Source organism: Melanostigma gelatinosum, assembly GCF_949748355.1.
Source record: "Melanostigma gelatinosum genome assembly, chromosome: 10".
Taxonomy (NCBI): domain Eukaryota; kingdom Metazoa; phylum Chordata; class Actinopteri; order Perciformes; family Zoarcidae; genus Melanostigma; species Melanostigma gelatinosum.
The window spans coordinates 1,376,789-1,400,749 of record NC_136643.1 but is presented as its reverse complement, the minus strand read 5'-3'; the positions used below and the strand labels follow the sequence as shown (position 1 = coordinate 1,400,749).

At 45.7% G+C, this 23,961-nt stretch overlaps 2 protein-coding genes across 6 annotated transcripts; both read left to right on the top strand.

The window, feature by feature from the left end:
* Positions 1-126: 126 nt before the first annotated feature.
* nmi (N-myc (and STAT) interactor) lies at positions 127-9,652 on the top strand. The gene is made up of 10 exons (XM_079277585.1): positions 127-250; positions 347-388; positions 484-555; positions 5,584-5,742; positions 5,821-5,937; positions 6,082-6,247; positions 6,936-7,042; positions 7,179-7,365; positions 7,952-8,055; positions 9,089-9,652. The coding sequence occupies exons 2-10, from the start codon at positions 350-352 to the stop codon at positions 9,293-9,295; spliced, it is 1,158 nt and encodes a 385-aa protein (XP_079133711.1). The 5' UTR covers positions 127-250; positions 347-349; the 3' UTR covers positions 9,296-9,652.
* Positions 9,653-13,454: 3,802 nt separating this feature from the next.
* Positions 13,455-23,726, top strand: mmadhcb (metabolism of cobalamin associated Db). Of its 5 annotated transcripts, XM_079276676.1 has the most exons (9): positions 13,455-13,659; positions 13,953-14,000; positions 14,629-14,785; positions 17,513-17,718; positions 18,207-18,312; positions 18,566-18,696; positions 19,896-19,982; positions 22,626-22,857; positions 23,400-23,726. In XM_079276676.1, the coding sequence occupies exons 2-8, from the start codon at positions 13,992-13,994 to the stop codon at positions 22,818-22,820; spliced, it is 891 nt and encodes a 296-aa protein (XP_079132802.1). In that variant the 5' UTR covers positions 13,455-13,659; positions 13,953-13,991; the 3' UTR covers positions 22,821-22,857; positions 23,400-23,726. The 5 variants fall into 5 exon arrangements, with proteins under 5 accessions (XP_079132802.1, XP_079132803.1, XP_079132801.1 ...); XM_079276677.1 differs by having other exon boundaries at positions 14,641-14,785; positions 22,626-23,726; XM_079276675.1 differs by having other exon boundaries at positions 22,626-23,726.
* The last annotated feature ends 235 nt before the right edge of the window (positions 23,727-23,961 follow it).

Genomic DNA, 23,961 nt, shown 5'->3' with positions numbered 1-23,961 from the left:
ATGAGCAGGTCTGCTTTCATGGACTGACTGTAAACAAGTGAAAGAAACTGTAGTGAGACGTCAGCAGTGGAAACCATCTCCAGTTACAGTCGATCACACACCGCGCTCCTCCCGCCGGGACTGCTGCGTCACCGGCACTCCAAACTCACTTTCACTTTTGATTCGAGTCCTTCGGAAGCTCTGTGCTCGGTGTGTTCTCACTTTACGGCACTTCGACAGGAAAATCAAGCAGCAAAGAAGTACAGAGCAGGTAGTACTCGACGTGCCGTTCATATTGGCGCATTTAGCTGGCTGTGTTTAGTCGCAGACGACGTTGTTTACCGAGTTTCCCTTTCGAACCCGTCAGGTCATGGCTGACATCTGCAGTAACCGCCCGGTTAATGGCAAGGTAAGGCTCGTGGGCTCGTGACTTCTCGGTGGAGAAGTGAGTGAAGCAGCCACATCATTACCGGAGTTTAACGGAGCGAATGTTTTCATGGGCAGGAGGAGGACGGGCGTCTGGAAGAGGAGGCCAGAGAAACCGAGGAGGCCAAGAAGGAGCTGGAGGCATGGAAGGTAAGACTGTGTGATGCAGCCTGACACGTTCCAGAGGGCCAAGCACAGAGAACTGTTTCATTACAGCAGCGCTCAAAACAACACCATTATATTCTGTTCTGACTCTGCACAGCGAGATTACATGTCTCTAACGTTACTTATTCATTTAGCCTGGTGTAGGCCTAACATTACTTATTAATTTAGCCTGGTGTAGGCCTAACGTTACTTATTAATTTAGCCTGGTGTAGGCCTAATGTTACTTATTCATTTAGCCTGGTGTAGACCCAATGTTACTTATTCATTTAGCCTGGTGTAGGCCTAATGTTACTTATTCATTTAGCCTGGTGTAGACCCAATGTTACTTATTCATTTAGCCTGGTGTAGGCCTAACGCTACTTATTCATTTAGCCTGGTGTAGGCCTAATGTTACTTATTCATTTAGCCTGGTGTAGGCCTAACGTTACTTATTCATTTAGCCTGGTGTAGGCCTAACGTTACTTATTAATTTAGCCTGGTGTAGACCCAATGTTACTTATTCATTTAGCCTGGTGTAGGCCTAATGTTACTTATTCATTTAGCCTGGTGTAGACCCAATGTTACTTATTCATTTAGCCTGGTGTAGGCCTAACGTTACTTATTCATTTAGCCTGGTGTAGGCCTAATGTTACTTATTCATTTAGCCTGGTGTAGGCCTAACGTTACTTATTCATTTAGCCTGGTGTAGGCCTAATGTTACTTATTCATTTAGCCTGGTGTAGGCCTAATGTTACTTATTCATTTAGCCTGGTGTAGGCCTAATGTTACTTATTCATTTAGCCTGGTGTAGGCCTAACGTTACTTATTCATTTAGCCTGGTGTAGACCCAATGTTACTTATTCATTTAGCCTGGTGTAGGAATAACGTTACTTATTCATTTAGCCTGGTGTAGGCCTAACGTTACTTATTCATTTAGCCTGGTGTAGGCCTAATGTTACTTATTCATTTAGCCTGGTGTAGGCCTAATGTTACTTATTCATTTAGCCTGGTGTAGACCTAATGTTACTTATTCATTTAGCCTGGTGTAGACCCAATGTTACTTATTCATTTAGCCTGGTGTAGGCCTAATGTTACTTATTCATTTAGCCTGGTGTAGGCCTAATGTTACTTATTCATTTAGCCTGGTGTAGACCTAATGTTACTTATTCATTTAGCCTGGTGTAGACCTAATGTTACTTATTCATTTAGCCTGGTGTAGGCCTAACGTTACTTATTCATTTAGCCTGGTGTAGACCTAATGTTACTTATTCATTTAGCCTGGTGTAGACCTAATGTTACTTATTAATTTAGCCTGGTGTAGGCCTAATGTTACTTATTCATTTAGCCTGGTGTAGGCCTAACGTTACTTATTCATTTAGCCTGGTGTAGGCCTAATGTTACTTATTCATTTAGCCTGGTGTAGGCCTAATGTTACTTATTCATTTAGCCTGGTGTAGGCCTAACGTTACTTATTCATTTAGCCTGGTGTAGGCCTAATGTTACTTATTCATTTAGCCTGGTGTAGGCCTAATGTTACTTATTCATTTAGCCTGGTGTAGACCTAATGTTACTTATTCATTTAGCCTGGTGTAGGCCTAATGTTACTTATTCATTTAGCCTGGTGTAGGCCTAATGTTACTTATTCATTTAGCCTGGTGTAGGCCTAATGTTACTTATTCATTTAGCCTGGTGTAGACCTAATGTTACTTATTCATTTAGCCTGGTGTAGGAATAACGTTACTTATTCATTTAGCCTGGTGTAGGCCTAACGTTACTTATTCATTTAGCCTGGTGTAGGCCTAACGTTACTTATTCATTTAGCCTGGTGTAGGCCTAATGTTACTTATTCATTTAGCCTGGTGTAGGCCTAATGTTACTTATTCATTTAGCCTGGTGTAGGCCTAATGTTACTTATTCATTTAGCCTGGTGTAGACCTAATGTTACTTATTCATTTAGCCTGGTGTAGGAATAACGTTACTTATTCATTTAGCCTGGTGTAGGCCTAATGTTACTTATTCATTTAGCCTGGTGTAGGCCTAACATTACTTATTCATTTAGCCTGGTGTAGGCCTAACGTTACTTATTCATTCAGCCTGGTGTAGGCCTAATGTTACTTATTCATTTAGCCTGGTGTAGGCCTAATGTTACTTATTCATTTAGCCTGGTGTAGGCCTAATGTTACTTATTCATTTAGCCTGGTGTAGGCCTAATGTTACTTATTCATTTAGCCTGGTGTAGGCCTAACGTTACTTATTCATTTAGCCTGGTGTAGGCCTAATGTTACTTATTCATTTAGCCTGGTGTAGGCCTAACGCTACTTATTCATTTAGCCTGGTGTAGACCTAATGTTACTTATTCATTTAGCCTGGTGTAGGCCTAACGTTACTTATTCATTTAGCCTGGTGTAGACCTAATGTTACTTATTCATTTAGCCTGGTGTAGGCCTAACGTTACTTATTCATTTAGCCTGGTGTAGGCCTAACGTTACTTATTCATTTAGCCTGGTGTAGGCCTAATGTTACTTATTCATTTAGCCTGGTGTAGACCTAACGTTACTTATTCATTTAGCCTGGTGTAGGCCTAACGTTACTTATTCATTTAGCCTGGTGTAGGCCTAACGTTACTTATTCATTTAGCCTGGTGTAGGCCTAACGTTACTTATTCATTTAGCCTGGTGTAGGCCTAACGTTACTTATTCATTTAGCCTGGTGTAGACCTAACGTTACTTATTCATTTAGCCTGGTGCAGGCCTAATGTTACTTATTCATTTAGCCTGGTGTAGACCTAATGTTACTTATTCATTTAGCCTGGTGTAGGCCTAATGTTACTTATTCATTTAGCCTGGTGTAGGCCTAATGTTACTTATTCATTTAGCCTGGTGTAGGCCTAACGTTACTTATTCATTTAGCCTGGTGTAGGCCTAACGTTACTTATTCATTTAGCCTGGTGTAGGCCTAATGTTACTTATTCATTTAGCCTGGTGTAGGCCTAACGTTACTTATTCATTTAGCCTGGTGTAGGCCTAATGTTACTTATTCATTTAGCCTGGTGTAGGCCTAATGTTACTTATTCATTTAGCCTGGTGTAGGCCTAATGTTACTTATTCATTTAGCCTGGTGTAGGCCTAACGTTACTTATTCATTTAGCCTGGTGTACGCCTAACGTTACTTATTCATTTAGCCTGGTGTAGGCCTAATGTTACTTATTCATTTAGCCTGGTGTAGACCTAACGTTACTTATTCATTTAGCCTGGTGTAGGCCTAACGTTACTTATTCATTTAGCCTGGTGTAGGCCTAATGTTACTTATTCATTTAGCCCGGTGTAGGCCTAATGTTACTTATTCATTTAGCCTGGTGTAGGCCTAATGTTACTTATTCATTTAGCCTGGTGTAGGCCTAACGTTACTTATTAATTTAGCCTGGTGTAGGCCTAATGTTACTTATTCATTTAGCCTGGTGTAGGCCTAACGTTACTTATTCATTTAGCCTGGTGTAGGCCTAACGTTACTTATTCATTTAGCCTGGTGTAGGCCTAACGTTACTTATTCATTTAGCCTGGTGTAGACCTAACGTTACTTATTCATTTAGCCTGGTGTAGGCCTAACGTTACTTATTCATTTAGCCTGGTGTAGGCCTAACGTTACTTATTCATTTAGCCTGGTGTAGGCCTAACGTTACTTATTCATTTAGCCTGGTGTAGGCCTAATGTTACTTATTCATTTAGCCTGGTGTAGGCCTAACGTTACTTATTCATTTAGCCTGGTGTAGGCCTAACGTTACTTATTCATTTAGCCTGGTGTAGGCCTAACGTTACTTATTCATTTAGCCTGGTGTAGGCCTAACGTTACTTATTCATTTAGCCTGGTGTAGGCCTAACGTTAATTGGGGGTGCGCAAGCTGCCTCTAGGGGGTGCGCGAGAGGAAAAGTGTAATGGCGGTCTGATGGTGTAATAATATTAAATATTAAAAAAAAATGTAATTTTAATTTAAAAACTGTCAGGTGGGACATCTGAAGCTATCAGTCGTAAAAGAGGAGAGGGACAGAGAGAGAGAGAGAGAGAGGAATCGGAGGCGAGGGGAACGGAGAGGTGCGTTGGGAGAGACCGGGAGAAGAAATCGAGCCAGAGTCAGAGGAAGATGAGACGGAGGAGACCGAAAAGGAGGAAGGGATAGCACAGACAAATTGGGAGCACATCGGCCCATCGCGGAGTCAAGGTGAAAAAAGAGGAAACGAGAGTGAGCATCAGACTGGGAAAAAAAGAGGAAATATGATGAAAAGTATCTGTGTCTGGGCTTCACTTGGATTGGCAATGCAGATTCCCCAAAGCCACAGTGCGTGGTGTGCAGTGAGGTTCAAAAAAGGGCAAAAAAGTTGGACATGATCCCGGTGTCCAACAACACTGTGTCGCCGCATCGATGCTTTGTCCGAAGACATCCTGGCTACATTAGTCGGTCATTAATTGTAAATTAAATGTGATAATCTGCCTCTGAGCCTGTGCGTGTGTGCTCGCATCCGTATTGCTCTTTAAAAGTGACGCCTTGTGTCACTGAAAGTTATTGAAACTTTGTTGCAGTGTTTCAGGGCGTTTTCACACCTTCAGTTCGTTTGCTTTGTTGCAGTTGCTCCTTTGTTCGGTTTGTGTTCACACTGCAACATTTAACAGCGGACTAAATCTTGTAAACAAATGCCACGCGCGAGCAAACTGTTCTCTCATTGGTCCGATTCTTATGCGGCTTAAAAGGCTCTGTTGCTTCTTTTTTTTAAATTATTATTAAGGGGGGGGGGGGTGCGAACCCGGTCGGGATGTAGAAGGGGGTGCGCAGCCTAAAAAGTTTGGTAACCGCTGATCTAGCCTAAAGTAGGCCTCACGTCACTTAGTACCTTAACAACACTAAGATTCAGCAGCAACATGTATTTGTAGAAATGTGCTCGTCATTATGTGGAACTACTTCTCCTGGTAGAAACAGCCTTAATGCAAACTGTCCACAGGTCTCTCACAGTCTCTCTGGACTTCTCCGTCCGTGTCTTTCAGACTAAAGCAGAGAAAGCCGATGATGTGAAAGCCAGGCTGATCCTGGAAAAACTGGAAGAAGATGAGGCCAAGGAGAAGGCCAAGCAGGAGATGATAGCTCACGTTAAAAAGCAGGAGGAGTGTCAGAAGGAGTTCAAGCTCAACATGAGCACAGTGCAGGTACAGTTACGTCATCTCTGTAAAGCCACAGGGAGAACTACAGAGGACCCACTGCATGTTCTCACTTGATCCTCATAGGAGGACATCCTGCTGCACAGTGGATGCAGACAGGATCTGCTGGACAGACTGAAGAGATGTCAAGCTGCGCTTGAGGCCAAGAGGGCCGAGTCCACAAAACTCAAGCAGAAATTCAAGGTGGGAATGAAGTCGGTCCATCCAAGTACACCAACCTGCCGCTGCATGGCAGCAACAGAATACAACATCTTAACAATATAGCAAGTCATTGGCATGTCCAACAATAACAACTTCATGTCATTGTTGTTGTCTGTTGTATTGCAGATCTACGCCCAGATCCCAGACACAGAGGTGGAGTTCAGGGCTCAGAGTAAAGAGGAGGGGGACGACGACAACAGTCAGCCAATCAGAGGAGTGTTTGCCATCAGCCAGAGACCCACTGTGCTCCTGCAGGGAGGACAGGCACTCATCACCTTTGAAGAAGAGAAGGGTACGCTGCAGTCATAGGCTGGCATCTGACAAGTAGCTGCTTCTTCATCTGTCTTTTCTGTTTTTCTTTAGATTTAGATGAACAAAGTCTCAATAATCTGTGCTGAGGCTGACTGTCTGTGTCACATACGCTCACTTGGTAGACACGCTAATAGCAAACGTTGAACATTACCTCAAGTCAATGTAGCTGAGCAGCCAGCAGGGGGCGCTGCTGTTTTGGCCACGTACTAAACGGTAGAAGGGAGTGGAACAATAAGAGTGTTCTGTGGTCCAGTAAGACAGTATTATCCTCATGCTACCGCCACACGGACGGGTTTCCCTCTGAGAAAGAATATCTTTTGCTACTTTAACACCTAAACGGTTTTAGTTTGAGAACTCCCGGCTTGTGTTTTAGTCTGGAGAGGCAGAAACAGAGACGCAGACACCAACGTTCAGTCTTGATTCAGGCGCCTATCAGTCCCGGTTTGTGGCTTTAGGGAGGGCGATGGATACACAACAGAGGACTTTTCTTATCAATGCGTATTTTGTTCTGCACAACTATTGTAAAGGTCAGAGAAAGTGTAAAGGAACAAGAGTGTAAATGCTCTCCAGTAAGACGGCGATGATGAGAGGCTGTGTATAGAGAAGGTTCTGGTTTGAAGAGAGAAACCCATGTAGCCTCACTGTGACGACTCTACTCTGTCCTCCAGTGGCCTCGCAGGTCCTGAAGATTGCCAAGTGCTCTGTGTCCTGTGACAACATCAGTCTGGATGTGAAACCAAGAAGAATCACCATGGAGCCTGCTGTTAAGTTTGAGGTGAGAGAGAGTGAGAGTGAGAGAGATCTTTCACTGATAAACATCAGACTGACTCACAGAACAATGGTGCTCAGTGTGTGACATGCTGTGCACGGGTCTGTATTCTTTGCACTGAGCATTACTGTCACCAATGTAGGTCCACCTCGATGTGTCCAGAAAGCAGCTCAAGGTTTCCAACGTCCCCCCTTCCATACCGGAGGAGAGGACAAAGCAGCAGCTGGAGATGAGTTTCTCCCGGCCCAGCAGAGGAGGAGGAGAGGTGGACGGCGTGGAGTACGACAGGAACACTGGGACAGGACAGATCAGCTTCCTCCATCCTGGAGGTAAGACTCTCTGAGCCAGAGCTGCAGTCTCAGTGCATTTGTGTTGCCAGCACCTGATTTACTGAGAGAAGCTCATTAGACAGTCTGCAGTCGGCAAGGGAGGGAGAGCTCATAGGACACCAGCTTTCATTCAGAGCAATGACACCATTCAAACGTTCAGCACTAATGATGTCATGAATGCAACAGCATGACCACTGAGGGCACATGTCTCTAACCACAGCAGCCAGCCTACTGTGTTCAGTGATGCATCATGATTCAGCACTATGGGGACGCCTGCTAGTCATCCTCCTCAGATGCACAGCGACAGCCCAACCTGTCAGCTGCTGCAGCCAAAAGAGGCCGAGGAGGAGAAGGTGAAACAGCTGGTGTCATCCTACTTTGTTCATGTGCACCTTATTCATTGAAGAGCAGTCGGGAGTGGATCAGTGTGGGTTTGTTGGGATTCAGGGATCGATTGTTCAACACAGGCTGGAACTGCTCTCCTCTGTTTGCTGCTGAACACAGCTTACAATGACAACATGCTGCACTCAACCCTGGATGAACTGTGTGTGTGCGTGTGCGTGTGCGTGTGTGTGTGTGTGTGTAGTTGCTGAGGGCCTGGCCCTGAGTGGGAGGTACCGTGTGGATCTGGACTCTGAAGTGAACGTGCAGGTTGGACCCGTTTACAAATACCAGCTGTGCAAGTTCCAGGTGAGATGTTGGAGTCGTGCTTTACAGCACAGCTGGAGTTTCGATGTTTACATCATGTGTTTAATGTTAACTTGTTCTACATTAATGTGATGAAATACACAAGTGATAACTGCAGTTCACCTTCGAGCCATGTGGTTCTGATAGCTGTAGTCTTCTTATAACAGTGAGTCCATTATGACAGGAGAGCGTACCTTCAACTGATGAGAGCCATGAAGAGAACGAGATGTCTGTTAACTCCTGCTCAATGTAACAACAAAAAGTATTTAACATAACCCCACACACATGCACAGGCTTGAGCCCTCCACAGCCCTCCACAGCCCTCCACAGCCCTCCACAGCCCTCCACAGCCCTCCACAGACCTCCACAGACCTCCACAGACCTCCACAGACCTCCACAGACCTCCACAGCCCTCCACAGCCCTCCACAGCCCTCCACAGCCCTCCACAGACCTACACAGCCCTCCACAGACCTCCACAGACCTCCACAGCCCTCCACAGCCCTCCACAGCCCTCCACAGACCTCCACAGACCTCCACAGCCCTCCACAGACCTACACAGACCTACACAGATAGAGAGCATGTTCACAAAACAACTCCAAGAAGAGCAGAGACGATGTCTTGTTTTAATCCAGGTTCTTAGTAAGATTATAAGACATTTTATTTTGCTGTTGAGGCATTCAGGGGGTCTGAAGGGTCAATCAAGGGGTCTTAGACCCCCGAGACCGCCATATTTCGCACACTGGGTTTACCGATTCAAAGTGACATACGGTCATGTGCAGATGGCAGTAAAAGTGGTGAGGAACGCTCATTTCTGCACAAAGGCTCCTCATGAGTCAGAGATGAGGCCTGTTGGGGGGTCGCTGCGGTTTGGTTCCCCATAAGAACAGTTTGTGACCCAGTGACAGACACGGAGGTCTTCTGAACCACCTGTTATCAGAGGTTGGCATCAAGAACTGGATCCTTTTAGTATCGATCAACAGCTCAAGTTCATACCAGTGGTGGCATCAATAACCGTCTGCTGGCGATTCATTTCAGACCTTCTGCGGCGCTCCAAAGCGTACCATCCTCCTGAATGACATCGAGGACAAGGGGGACGAGGAGGACCTGCAGGACCACCTGGAGATCCACTTCCAGAAGCCCAGCAACTTCGGCGGTGAGATAGAGAGCATCCAGTACGCCTCCAGGGGGAAGGCTCTGCAGGCCTTCTTCTGTGAGGACTCGCCTCCGACAGCTGCAACATGAGCGGCTCCTCAGCCGTCTCCTGTGATCCATTGACTTAGAAAAGCTTATCTGTAATATATCAATATGATATGAAAATTTCATTTATTTGCTGTCCTGCTGAGAATTAGACGGGAATATTGAGTGATTTCTTGGGCGAGGCACTGCTTTCTAACACGTATATGTGGAGGACAGTCACCGGATCACTCGTCGCTCCCTTCAGTGGTCACAGCTGCACAAGCTGAAGTTAAAGCGGTTGCCTCGGTGATAGTCTGGGTATTATTAGTGACACTGGCACACTTCCTGTCCTCCTGTTTTACTGGACATGTTTTAAACGTGTCATACTTTCTCTTCTGTGCTCATTAAAAGATCTTTATGCTGACTCAACCACAGGAGGAGTGTTTTCTTCATCCATCCAAACATGACTCCATATACGGTTGGAGGGCTGCTTTACAGCGTCACAGAACTCCCTCAGGACTTTCACATAAACTCCCGGTCGGCCCTTTTGAATTTAGTCCACAGCTGGTCGGATATCGGAGGGAAACTCAAACTGAACACAACATCACTTGATGCAGCTAATGGGCTCAGCTGCTCACTTCATTCATTTGAATTCTCTGACTTTGCTTCATACGGAGCCATTAGTTTGACTCAAAAGGGAAAACATTTGACATGTTCTCTCATTGTGATTTAGTTTCATATTGTTAACCCAGTATAGCCTCTTCTAGTTCTCATCCTTCACTCTTCATCAGTCTTCTTTCTCTTGCTGGTAGGAATGGGTTCCATAGTCTGTCCTTCAAAACGAACCTCCTTTACACTAAAGCGTACTGATCTCCGCTCCACCTCCACAAGTCTAAATGTGACACAGAGGAAAAACAAAAGGTGAAGTCTGAGCACAGTGTCATCCAGATCCAAGAGGTTCATCTGTCCACAGTGTGTGATGAGTTACCAGAGCACCATCAGTACGTCATGAGACTTACACCCGGTTACCGGTACCGGTGGTTGGCCGACTCACACGCTGTCAATGGAGGAGCAACTCTTCTTTTACTGCTCGTCGTCTTCCAGGAAGTCGTCAACACATCCTCTGCTGGAGTTGATGATGAAGCACTCATATTTCCATAAACTTCATCTCAACATAAGAAAATATGTTTCGAACAAAGCTTTGGTGGTCGACAGAATTTCAACAAATATCTCCAGTAAGTCGTGAAACTACTCCGATACAACCACACGTGATGCCACTTTGTGGCGCCGTGGCAAGCTTCGGGTGAGCCGAACAAACTGCAACGACGATCCAATCTCTCAACACTCACGGACTTTCAGGGCTGTCCCGCTGTTAAATCAGAGTGTTTGAGGGCTCTCTTGCAGATTTCGGCGCAGTCCCAACGTCCCCCCAACGTCCCCCCTAAAGCCTCAGACCTGAGCCCTCAGGGACCTACTGACGACTACTGGTAGATGGGTGAGTGTGAGAGACCGTGAGGGCTTGAAATGGTGTAAATAGGAATGGGACAGCACTTTGCTGCAATATATCACGTTACCATGACGTCAACAAATATAACGTACAATTGTGTGTATTTATGTTGTACTTTGTACTCCCTGATTTAAACGTATTCAAGACTTTCCTCACAAGATTAGTGCGGCAGATTAAGTCAATATTCCATAAAAATCTTTCACTTGGTGATACAAGCACCACATTTGGCTGAATAATGCCTTTGATCTACTCCTTCAGAAAAGCCCGGTATCCACCTGAAAATCCAAGATGGCGGACATTTTTCAAGATGGCCATCACCGGCAATGTGAATAAAGGTTTTTCAGTGTAGAACTTGAATGGCTGGACATATTTGAATAATCTAGACATCAAAATGTATGTATTTTGACACGAGAAATTCAATGGTGCCAATAAAAATTCGATATGGCTGCTATTTTTCAAGATGGCAGCCATTTGTTACTCAATTCACACTTTTTGTTGTTCTGTGATCAGAGATTAGGTTTCAGCTGGATGAGGCAGTAGTCCAAGTTCCAAGTTATCTTTGTGATCCAAATTAAAATGTTTTGATTGATCTATATGAGGTGACATTCTGTTTATAAAAGAGTGATGTCAAAGCACAACCAGGGCACACTGGTGACATCATTGCTGTGAGACTCAGCATGGGGTTCAGTATCAGCTAAGTAGTGTACTTGCTGTAGTTGTAGTCTACTAACTGTAGTGCTAACTGTAATTCTGGTATAGTTTAGTGTCCCAAATGCTATCTAATTAGCCCTGTATATGCACCAGCTAGCAGTGTAGTTAGTTGTAGTGTAGTAGTTCGATAGCCGTACCTGAATTGACAGGATGTGCCAGCGCGGGATAGCCGAGCCCAGGGTAATAGGGCTTTAGTTACCCGGATGTTGTACAGATCGCACGGGACTTAAATGGCACTGGGTGAACGATCGGGCTAGGTGTAGAGCATCTCGATGTTTGAATCTGGTTGTATACCTGAAGGTGCTTAGGTATTTTATACAGTTGGGTGGTAAAAGGATAGCCCCTCGGCCCGAACCGTCACACACAAATGTCCACTTCTAATCCACTGAGTTGTGCGCCAAAACTGACTGGACAAAATGTTGTCTGTGTCAGACAGTTAAAAAGGAAGAGTTGAAATCTCCTCCAACTCATTATGCATGTAGTCCTGAAAACGATGGTTATTCTATGATTGCCACAAATGTACCACTCTTTCAAGCAATTAATCAACTGCCAATCAGGTTGGACATGTCTCGATTGGACGACGGAAGTGGTGTTGAAGAAACGCTGAGAAAGAACAAAGCCAAATATCACCGAAGCTGTCGTCTGATGTTCAGCAACAACAAGCTTGAGCGTGCAAGAAGAAGGGCAGCTGAAAATCAGAATGACCCGGTGAGGGGCACTCAAAGAGCGACGGACGTCCCTTGAAGTCCAGCAGTGTTTTCTGTGCGAAACGTTGGAGCCTGAGCTAAGACAGGCCATGACAATGCAGCTGAATGACAGACTCAATGAATGTGCTCGGCACCTCATACTGGAACAGTACTCGGGCTGAGACTGATGACGTTTCACAAGTCCACGAGTTCAGAGAAAGGCATATTGAGAAAGGCCCACAAAGTCAGGGGTGTCAAACTCAAGGCCCGCGGGCCAAATCCGGCCCACCACATAATTTTATGTGGCCCGCGAATACGCCAGCAAAACAATTTATAATAATTTAAAGTTAAGACTTGATAATAAAAATATCCCCGTAGTCAAAGTTATGAGATAGAAAGTCATAATGATGAGATACCTCAACACAACAGTCACAGAAGCAGCTGTTTGGCTGGTTACTGTACATTTAACATGGAAATGTATTGTGAGTACATTGAAGACTACTTTAAACGTGTCTTTACAACACATGAAATACTTCATGTGGGATTGTGCATTGAAAGGATTTTAAGCTTTGAACAAAGTTATTGTAATATCTTGTTTGATATTTGTCTTTGATATTTTCTTGAATAGTTTGATCTTTGATAGAGTAATGTGGGTTTATTAACCCTAAATTAAAAGGATTTAAGTTATAATAACAGAAATGTGCTTACATATATGTTTACATTTATATAACTACATGTACAATATTTTAACACTTGAATAAACAATAATCAAATGCAGAGACAGTTATTTACCAATATGTTAGGAGTAGTTACATTTACAACCGGCCCTTTGAGGGACCGTGATGCTGATGTGGCCCGGAGTGAAGAGGCCGCTGCTCTAAGTCATAACAACCACCCCCGGACAAAAATAGAGATTGCTGGTTAACATTAGCCCTCCTGAATATTATGAAATATCATCAACAGTTTGATAGTTGGTTCGTTATTGATAACAAAGATGCTCGATTACAGTCACATTCATTAAGAATACTTAATGTGAGTTCAGTGACGTACTGACCCTTCCTGCTCCAGCCCTGGAAGTTCAACCTGCTGTTGTTTCTCTTTCTGTGTAATTACATTGTGAGGGATGAAAAGAACAGAGTCAAATGACTTGTATGTCATAAAGCAGATTTGGATATCAGAACATGTAACCAGCACAGCCATGCACATCCACACTCCGGTCAGTAGATGGCGGTAATGCGTATGATAGTTGTTTGCCAAGCGCCATTCATCGAATCCACACAAAAAAAGAGACGAGCCTCCATCACAACAGCGCATGCGCGAATTCAAGGTGACGCTAGCATGAACTTAGCTGCTACTGTTATGCTAACTAGCCTTACGTGACTTCGGTCTTTCTAAACATCTGCACGAGTAATAGAAAGTATCACATAGCGCTAGCAGGTACGACTCCAGCGCCGTTGTATTCAGGTGGTCTGTCCTACACCGCCAATGGCCGCTCAGTAAGGCTGGCTTCTACTTTCAACTGTTCGGTAAGTTCGGGTTCTTGCTCTGTTGTTAGCCTGTCGGTGACTTTAACCGCTGGTGTGTTCCGTGACTCATCAGATTCAGTTCCTGTAAGTGGCCCGATCTAAATGACTGCACACGGTTTGCTTACAGCTCTCTGTCTCGTGCAGTATGTGACCGAATGATAGAAGTATGGATCATAGCATACTTGGTTTAGTTCTGTCACATCTTGTGGGATACACGGTTCTCCCTCTGGGTTAGGTTTTCATGTTACTGGTGTGTGCTTGGAGCTAGCTCCTGACTGCTTCTCCTCTCACAGAAACACAAGTGGACACTGCAGGAGAACAGGCCCACCAGGATGACCAGTGTAAGTCCACGTGTGTGTGTGCGTGCGCGCGAGAGAGTTAGCGCAGTAGTCCCTGGGGGACATTCTGTTTGCTATTTAACATGCATGCACGGTGCACACCGTAGATGTGCAGTTGGAGATGTTAGGGAAACAGTGTGTAGGATTTCGGATGATTTATTGGCAGAAGTTTCAGTGGTGTATAAACACCTGCGACTAAGAATCGTTGTGTTAACATTAATTAAGAGTATGTTAAACCAAGTCTGTTACTAAAGTGTCTAGTTTATATCTGAAGAGCTCTTCATGTCTACACAGGGAGAGTCCTCCATGTTGCACCGCCATGTTTCTACAGCAGCCCAGAAGGGACAAACTGAACAGACTAGAGAGAGACCTCCTTGTTTTTACATTGCTTGAAGGCCGCTGTAGTTCTCTGAATACTCGTGGAGAGGACGGCTGTAGCTCAGGGTAGGGCAGCTCCTCCTTTAACCACAATGTTGGACAATATCCTTTAAAATAAATAAATCTGTTAACGTGTAGACAGAGCCTTATTTGAAACGGTTGCATGTGCAGTATGTGTACATACATATGAGTGTAGGCTGAAGAAAAGAAACACCGCTCTTTATGATCTCCATCATTCAAAATGATCATACAGTTGAATCAACAGGTGCTGTGTAGCAGAGCCAGGCTGGTCAGTTACCTCCCAGGGCTGCATGTGTTGGTGCATCGCGTGGCCGGAGCCAGAGCCTCCTCTGCTGCTGGATCATCGGGCTCCGATGAGCCCCGCATAGCCATCACTCCCTCTGACATGGGTAGGGTGTTTGCTTTTCAACATGACGTAGCTGGAGCTGATGATACAATATAAAATGAGAGCCTGCTAAAGATCCTAATGTGTGGCAGTCAACACAAAGCTTTGAAAGGCCATCAAAGGCAGCAAGATGGTTAAATATCTGTGCAGCCTCTTCCTCTGAGCCACTGATGTTGGTGTAGACCAGGGATTCCCAAAGTGGGGTGCGCGCACCCCTGGGGGTGCGCGCACCCCTGGGGGTGCGCGAGAGGAAAAGTGTAATGGCGGTCTGATGGTGTAATAATATTAAATATTAAAAAAAAAATGTAATTTTAATTTTAAAACTGTCAGGTGGGACATCTGAAGCTATCAGTCGTAAAAGAGGAGAGGGACAGAGAGAGAGAGAGGAATCGGAGGCGAGGGGAACGGAGAGGTGCGTTATTGGGGAGAAACCGGGAGAAGAAGTCGAACGGGAGTCAGAGGAAGATGAGACGGAGGAAGGAGGAAGGGATAGCACAGACAAATCGGGAGCACATCGGCCCATCGCGGAGTCAAGGTGAAAAAAGAGGAAACGAGAGTGAGCATCAGACTGGGAAAAAAAGAGGAAATATGATGAAATGTATGTGTGTCTGGGCTTCACTTGGATTGGCAACGCAGATTGCCCAAAGCCACAGTGCGTGGTGTGCAGTGAGGTTCTGGCTAACAGTCTGAAGCTCTTATTTACGTCGCCACCTGAACACCAAGCATGCCAGTGCAAGTCAAAAGCCCCTTACATTCTTTATATCCAAATTGGAGGAGTTACAAAACAGCCAAAAACAACTGGAGTCTCATTCATGTGTTGGGTCTATAAATGACGCACTACGGGCTTCATATCTGGTTACAGAATAGCGAGAAAGGGGCTACCGCACACAATCGCCGAAGACGTGAGCTTGCCAGCTGCCAGAGAGATGGTGGAATGTATGATTGGAGAGAAAGAAGCAAAAAAGTTGTGCATGATCCCGGTGTCCAACAACACTGTGTCTCCGCATCGATGCTTTGTCCGAAGACATCCTGGCTTCATTAGTCGCTCATTAATTGTAAATGAAATGTGATAATCTGCCTCTGAGCCTGTGCGTGTGTCCTCGCATCCTGATTGCTCTTTAAAAGTGACGCCTTGTGTCACTGAAAGTTATTGAAACTTTGTTGCAGTGTTTCAGGGCGTTTTCACACCTTCAGTTCGTTTGCTTTGTTCTGATTCAGGGATTAATATGATACAATGTTGCAGTTGCTCCTTTGTTCGGTTTGTGTTCACACTGCAACATTTAACAGCGGACTAAATCTTGTAAACAAATGCCACGCGCGAGCAAACTGTTCTCTCATTGGTCCGATTATTATGCGGCTATGAAGGCTTAAAAGGCTCTGTTGCTTCTTTTTTTTTTTTTTTTTTTTAAGGGGGGGGGGGGGTGCGCGAACCCGGTCGGGATGTAGAAGGGGGTGCGCGGCCTAAAAAGTTTGGGAACCGCTGCTCTAGGGGGTGCGCGAGAGGAAAAGTGTAATGGCGGTCTGATGGTGTAATAATATTAAATATTTAAAAAAAAATTAATTTAAATTTAAAAACTGTCAGGTGGGACATCTGAAGCTATCAGTCGTAAAAGAGGAGAGGGACAGAGAGAGAGAGAGAGGAATCGGAGGCGAGGGGAACGGAGAGGTGCAGCACAGACAAATCGGGAGCACATCGGCCCATCGCGGAGTCAAGGTGAAAAAGAGGAAACGAGAGTGAGCATCAGACTGGGAAAAAAAGAGGAAATATGATGAAAAGTATCTGTGTCTGGGCTTCACTTGGATTGGCAACGCAGATTCCCCAAAGCCACAGTGCGTGGTGTGCAGTGAGGTTCTGGCTAACAGTCTGAAGCTCTTATTTACGTCGCCACCTGAACACCAAGCATGCCAGTGCAAGTCAAAAGCCCCTTACATTCTTTATATCGAATCATTGGAGGAGTTACAAAACAGCCAAAAACAACTGGAGTCTCATTCATGTGTTGGTCTATAAATGACGCACTACGGGCTTCATATCTGGTTACAGAATAGCGAGAAAGGGGCTACCGCACACAATCACTGAAGACGTGAGCTTGCCAGCTGCCAGAGAGATGGTGGAATGTATGATTGGGGGGAAAGAAGCAAAAAAGTTGGACATGATCCCGGTGTCCAACAACACTGTGTCGCCGCATCGATGCTTTGTCCGAAGACATCCTGGCTACATTAGTCGCTCATTAATTGTAAATTAAATGTGATAATCTGCCTCTGAGCCTGTGCGTGTGTGCTCGCATCCGTATTGCCCTTTAAAAGTGACGCCTTGTGTCACTGAAAGTTATTGAAACTTTGTTGCAGTGTTTCAGGGCGTTTTCACACCTTCAGTTCATTTGCTTTGTTCCGATTCAGGGATTAATATGATACAATGTTGCAGTTTGTGTTCACACTGCAACATTTAACAGCGGACTAAATCTTGTAAACAAATGCCACGCGCGCGCAAACTGTCCTCTCATTTGTCCGATTCTTATGCGTCTATGAAGGCTTAAAAGGCTCTGTTGCTTCTTTTTTTTTTTTCTTTATTAAGGGGGGGGGGGGGGTGCGCGAACCCAGTCGGGATGTAGAAGGGGGTGCGCGGCCTAAAAAGTTTGGGAACCGCTGGTGTAGACCAAGCCTGGAAGAAAATCATTTTAGCTGTTCATTTATCTGACCTGTGAATAACGTTCTTCTTATGGACTCTGGACAGTGTGGCCCGATGAGAGCATGGGCCCTTTTGGACCCCAGGACCAGCGCTTCCAGCTGCCCGGTAACGTGGGATTTGACTGCCACCTGGAGGGATTAGCAGAGCAGAAGAAGAGCCTGCCAGCAAACGCCATCCCTGACGTGCTGTCCTCCCCGTCCAGCAGTGACAGGCATGACTTCATTCTGGCCCAGGTCATCGGAGAGCTCTTTGTAAGTACAGTAATGTTGACACTCGTACTCCGGCTGCTGAGCTCCAGACTCCGACACCGCTGTTCGGAAAACAGTGCGTCACGTTGTTGGGAACGTAAAGGAGCGTGTTTGAGTTATCAGCATATATAAAACTAAATTATTGACATCAATAGAATTATTAATGTCAGTATGATTATTATTAATAACGGGGCTCCACCCTGAGAACAGGGACCAATAACCAAACTATGAACTAAGTCTCATAATTCGTGTTCACTCACAATGTCAGCAGTCTGAGTACTGTTACACATCCAGAGTGAACAGTGAAGGTGTGAGCACAGCACAGACCACATATCAGCTGTTATCACAATACACATGGACCAAGTAATCACAGACAGCTGCTCTTTAGATATAACAGAGTTTATTAAGTTCCAAGAATAACGATCTAGTCAACTAATATCTAAACTAACAACAACTGTACATCCATGAGTGTGTTTGTGTGTTTGTGTCAGGAGGAAGATGAGCCAGCCTCGTCTCACGTCAGTCGAGCTGAGCAGTACTTTGACAGCTCCGGTCTGGAGTGTGCCATACAGTCCTGCCCTGACCTCCTAAAGACAGGTACAGAAGTGAGACCACAGTTATTATCCGTGATGGTGTTCTGAATGTGGAGCAGCAGGCAGTGTGGCCTTCGTTAACAGTGTTGTGAATGTTTGTGAATTGGTCGCGGTCTTCCTCTCCACCTTCAGGAGAAGGTGCTGCTCCTCAGCAGTCAGAGCAGCACCTTCTCCTGAAGGTGCTGCTCTGACTGCTGAGGAGCAGTGCTTCCTGTTTCTTGCTGATGTGTGCGTTTCCTTTTCTGTTCCATCAACAGACTTCCAGTCCATGTTTCCTGAGGCTCCATCCACTGCTATGATGGTGGTCACAGTGACCCAGAAGACCCAGAACGATATGACGTCATGGAGCACTGAGGTGGAACAGGAGAGAGATCAGATGCTGGACAAGGTGAGCTGCTGTGGAGGGGGGTCCAGCCTTTGAGTCCAATAACCGTGGAGTCAGAGTCTGTCCTACAGCTCTTCTCAACTAGAAGGCCATCAGAGAGCCCAGGCCTCCATCAGTCAGACATAAAGCCTGTTCATGGTTTGGATCCACTCCTAAGTACCTGTATGACGGCTCGTTCCTTGGCCCATGCTCCACCTTCCACCAAGTTCCTTAAAAACAGGGCCAGTAGTTCTTCTGTCATCCTGCCGACACACCAACAAACCAACTGAACTGAAAACATAATCAGTTAATGTATGCTTAACACAAACATCAGATATCACCGATATGTTTAGTAGATGTAGTCGTCTGATGAACCCATCTGACTGAGTACAGGAGTCGGTTTAGAGTCAATATCACTATGAAGCCCACGCACCATATAAACAAAAGCAAAGTCGTTTGTGCTGATGAAGCTGCTTGTCTGTGAGCTCTAAACCTGATATGACCTGATATAATGTGATGTGTTGTTTCCCTGATCTCCTCTGTATGACGTCTCATTCTTTGTAATCTAACAGTGACAGTAGTCCTCCTCTGCATGATCAATATATACTGTTCACATTGTGTCAGTGCACATGTATAGATTCACTTCATCTATATATTGTGATATATGTAGAGTCAAATATTCTGTCATTTAACCATGAATTCATTGGGTTTTCCTTTAAGCCCACTTGAATGTGTTTCAATGAGGATCTTTGCACGTTTGACGTTTCCCTCCTTCGCTCTGACCTCACCAGATAATGAATACGCATATTTAACTATCAGTGATGTTGCACGGGTCAGTTCATGCTGGACAGACCAGATGTACTCTGACTCTGAGACGACTAACTGAAGAAGTACAGTTCATCCCCGTAGAGCGCCGTCTGTACGGAGAGGAACCATGTGGGCTCTTATCTCTGGAGGAGACAATTCAATGTATTCACATAGCGTCAAATCCTCCAGAAGTTATCTGGAGACACTTTGATCTGGAGAAGGTCTGGACCGCAGAGCCAACGGTCCATAACCGGCAGAACCGGGCTCAAAGATGTGATTTCAGTAGAACAGTTTGCATTGTTACGTTTTAAACATCATAGAAGTGCATCAAATGAATCCGACAGAACCAGGTGTCTTTGGGTTTTTGGGAGACGATATGAATCATCTGGTCTCTGAAGCTGTTCCTCTGCTTACAGTTTGTTGATGGAGCGAAGGAGATCTGCTGCGCTCTGCAGAGGGAGGGCTTCTGGGCCGACTTCATCGACCCGTCCTCGGGCCTGGCGGTAAGATAGCGCTGTCACTCACTGTAGAGGGAACTCTTCATGAGGGTCAGCACTTCATCAAATCTCAATCCAGTTCAGAATCTGCTCATCTCATCTCTTTGGGTGGCTTGTTTGGTGGAAACATCTTCATGGAAAAGATCTCTCCTGTTTGTAGATGCTATTGCAGCAGCTACGCTAACCTCTTCAGAAGCCGCCATTGTTGTTTAGAACCAACAGTCTCCTCCCTGTGTGGTCACACACACCTAAGCCCCGCCCGAGCTGCCTGTGGCTCCTGATTGGACACACAGTCATTATTTGTAGCCTGAGGATACATTTCGAGTGAAATGTGGTCGTGAGAGTCTCACTCCGGTCTGGAGACGTGCTGAGAATCCAGCCGCAGTGCAAGGTCCAGCACAGATGTGAACAGATGCAGATCTACTCACGGGGCCGGGTTCTAGACACGTCTTCCACTAGTATAGAGTGTTGGCCCAGCTTATGCACGTTAGACTGTTTCACCACAGTAATGAGCTGTAGTGCTATAGTGCTGCACAGCATGTTGTCACCACTAGTTGCTGCATCAAACCAGAGTACTGGATTGAGTGAAGCGTCTCAGGTTCACTCAAAGGTCACATGGTTGTGTAGGCCTCAGGTCAACATGAGCAGTGAGCCGGCAGAGATTACATGAGACTCATGTTAAGCGGTCTGAGCTGGACTCAACAATGGGAATGGTTCAGAGTTGGTGCTGAGCGCCCAGCTCAGCACTTTGATTGATTTATAAGAACCACGAAAGAAAAAAGCCAGACCAGCTCTGAGCGTGACTTCAAATCATTTAAACTTTGACTGTTATGAGAGCGCTGTAGGATCAGGATCAGGATCGCTGTAGGATGAGGATCAGGATCGCTGTAGGACGAGGATCAGGATCGCTGTAGGATCAGGATCAGGATCGCTGTAGGATCAGGATCAGGATCGCTGTAGGATGAGGATCAGGATCGCTGTAGGATCAGGATCAGGATCGCTGTAGGATGAGGATCAGGATCGCTGTAGGATCAGGATCAGGATCGCTGTAGGATGAGGATCAGGATCGCTGTAGGATGAGGATCAGGATCGCTGTAGGATGAGGATCAGGATCGCTGTAGGATGAGGATCAGGATTGCTGTAGGATGAGGATCAGGATCGCTGTAGGATGAGGATCAGGATCGCTGTAGGATGAGGATCAGGATTGCTGTAGGATGAGGATCAGGATTGCTGTAGGATGAGGATCAGGATCGCTGTAGGATGAGGATCAGGATCGCTGTAGGACGAGGATCAGGATTGCTGTAGGATGAGGATCAGGATCGCTGTAGGATGAGGATCAGGATCGCTGTAGGACGAGGATCAGGATCGCTGTAGGACGAGGATCAGGATCGCTGTAGGACGAGGATCAGGATCGCTGTAGGATGAGGATCAGGATACGTTTCAGGATCAGGATCGCTGTAGGACGAGGATCAGGATCGCTGTAGGACGAGGATCAGGATCGCTGTAGGACGAGGATCAGGATCGCTGTAGGACGAGGATCAGGATCGCTGTAGGATGAGGATCAGGATTGCTGTAGGATGAGGATCAGGATCGCTGTAGGATGAGGATCAGGATCGCTGTAGGATGAGGATCAGGATTGCTGTAGGATGAGGATCAGGATTGCTGTAGGATGAGGATCAGGATCGCTGTAGGATGAGGATCAGGATCGCTGTAGGACGAGGATCAGGATCGCTGTAGGACGAGGATCAGGATCGCTGTAGGATGAGGATCAGGATACGTTTCAGGATCAGGATCGCTGTAGGACGAGGATCAGGATCGCTGTAGGATGAGGATCAGGATCGCTGTAGGACGAGGATCAGGATCGCTGTAGGATGAGGATCAGGATCGCTGTAGGATGAGGATCAGGATCAGGATCGCTGTAGGATGAGGATCAGGATCGCTGTAGGACGAGGATCAGGATCGCTGTAGGACGAGGATCAGGATCGCTGTAGGACGAGGATCAGGATCGCTGTAGGACGAGGATACAGGTGGTGTTGTTCTTTACATCGTGTTGTACTCTCACCATCAGGGATGTTAATACTTAACCATCAGACAACAATATCCAGTTTGACCATTTTGATCAGTGAAACAAAACAAAAGAAACACATTTATATCTCTTTAAACTCAGCAGAACTCAGAAGAGCAGCTTGTCACTAGAATGAGAATAGCTGGTCCACCTTAAAGGTCAGTCGACCTTAAGGAAGCCTGAGTTGTTCTATCTTCGAGGCTAACCTCTTTGATCATCAGGCGAGAGGAGTTAGCTAGTGAGGAGCTGGAGCATTTATTCAGTGTCGACACACGTCTGCTCCATTCACAGCTGTGACGTTACTGCTGACGTCACACTCGTCTCTGACGTGAACACATCCCGATACTCTGCTGCTAAGCTAAGCTAAGCTAAGCTCCTTCATGTGGTGGACGTGTGTGCGTTGGTGAACTTCAACCACATCTTGCAGGTTAACGGGGTGAGCTGTCGATCAGAAGATAAACTCTGAATTATTACCCTCAGTCAACATGCAGCGCTGCTGTTGCGTTGTAAATGCATTGAAGAGAGTTGCATACGAGTTGCTGGAGATGGATGTGATCACATGACGGACGTGTGTTCCTCCCCAGTTCTTCGGCTCGTACACCAACAACACGCTGTTTGAGACCGATGACCGGTACCGTCACCTGGGCTTTCAGATCGAGGACCTGGGCTGCTGCAGAGTCATCCGGCACTCTCTGTGGGGGAGCCATGTTTTTGTGGGGACTATATTCACCAGCGCACCGCCCAGCAGCCTCGTCATGAAGAAGCTGCAGAGCAGCTGAACACAATTCTTTAAGAACGCTATGAACCCTGTAATATGTATGTGTTGATTTCTAATGTCGATTACAGTCCCGCTCATATTAAAGTGGTTGTTGACTGAACTGAATGAGAACCCTCTCAGTACCACCAGCCCGCCGTCTCACTGCTGATGTCATTGTGTGTCTGAACTGATGAGCTCTACTGTAGCTGTGCTGTCACCGGCCAGCTTAAAGTGTTCGTCTTTGGAAACTTCAAGAAGCAGAAAATAGATCCTGCTTCCTACTGCTGCTGCTTAGAAACTGTAAGAACACCAAGTAATTCAAAATCTCAGAGAAACTGACGTGAGATTTATGCTTATTAGTCATGATATTGATGGATTGTTCTCATTGACTTCAGCTCTGAACCACGAGGTCTCACATCAAACTCTGTAACTTTAGCTGACAGTTGATCTCAAATACATACGATGGCGATGTACATCAAAGACACACACTATGGATTACTGACTTACACGTGCAACATCAAATCCTACAGATTCGACGAAACAAAACAGTCTCTTCAGTTGCAATGTTCTCCTGTTCTCTTCTCTTCTTCTGGCCCTTTAGAAGAACCCAAAACACTGATAGATTCTCTCTACGACTGTTAAACAATCCAGAGGACGCAGAGAAGCACGATCAGCCTGCTGAAGCTGTGAGACGTGTGCCGTCGAACCAAAACTATGAGCTAGAAGAGGCAAAGAGGTCTGCAGACGAACGTGTGTGATGTGATCTGATGTTGCAATAGAAACATGAATGAATGCAGTTGTAGTGAGATTACAGGACTCATGTCTGTGCTTACAGAGTTCCTCAGTGGGAGTCTGCTGGTCTGTCGTGTCTCACAGGAGAACAATTCATGTCAACTTTTGCAGCCGCTAAATTCCTGATGTTAATAAAACCTCTATTCAGCTTTTCATTGAGTTTTTATGAAGAAAAAGGTTTTGTTCCACAATGTAAACAGTGAAAACAAACACTGTAGATCTGCATGTAATGTCAGGATGATGCTCTCAGTTGAAAGGCTGCTCCACCTGCTTCCACTTCTGTGTGTTTGGAGCTCACAGGGAAAGAAACCTGTCAGATTAGAATCCCACTGACCACTGACCACCCCCACTTCACCTCACTGGCCTTGACT

What these genes read in the sequence shown, in the direction of transcription:
- nmi (XM_079277585.1), top strand. Translation starts at nt 350, where the DNA reads ATGGCTGACATCTGCAGTAACCGCCCGGTTAATGGCAAG. An exon ending in AGGAGCTGGAGGCATGGAAG is followed by an intron (nt 556 to 5,583) that starts GTAAGACTGTGT and finishes CGTGTCTTTCAG; the next exon opens with ACTAAAGCAGAGAAAGCCGA. An exon ending in ACCAGCTGTGCAAGTTCCAG is followed by an intron (nt 8,056 to 9,088) that starts GTGAGATGTTGG and finishes GATTCATTTCAG; the next exon opens with ACCTTCTGCGGCGCTCCAAA.
- mmadhcb (XM_079276676.1), top strand. An exon ending in AGGTCATCGGAGAGCTCTTT is followed by an intron (nt 17,719 to 18,206) that starts GTAAGTACAGTA and finishes TGTTTGTGTCAG; the next exon opens with GAGGAAGATGAGCCAGCCTC. An exon ending in ACCCGTCCTCGGGCCTGGCG is followed by an intron (nt 19,983 to 22,625) that starts GTAAGATAGCGC and finishes GTTCCTCCCCAG; the next exon opens with TTCTTCGGCTCGTACACCAA.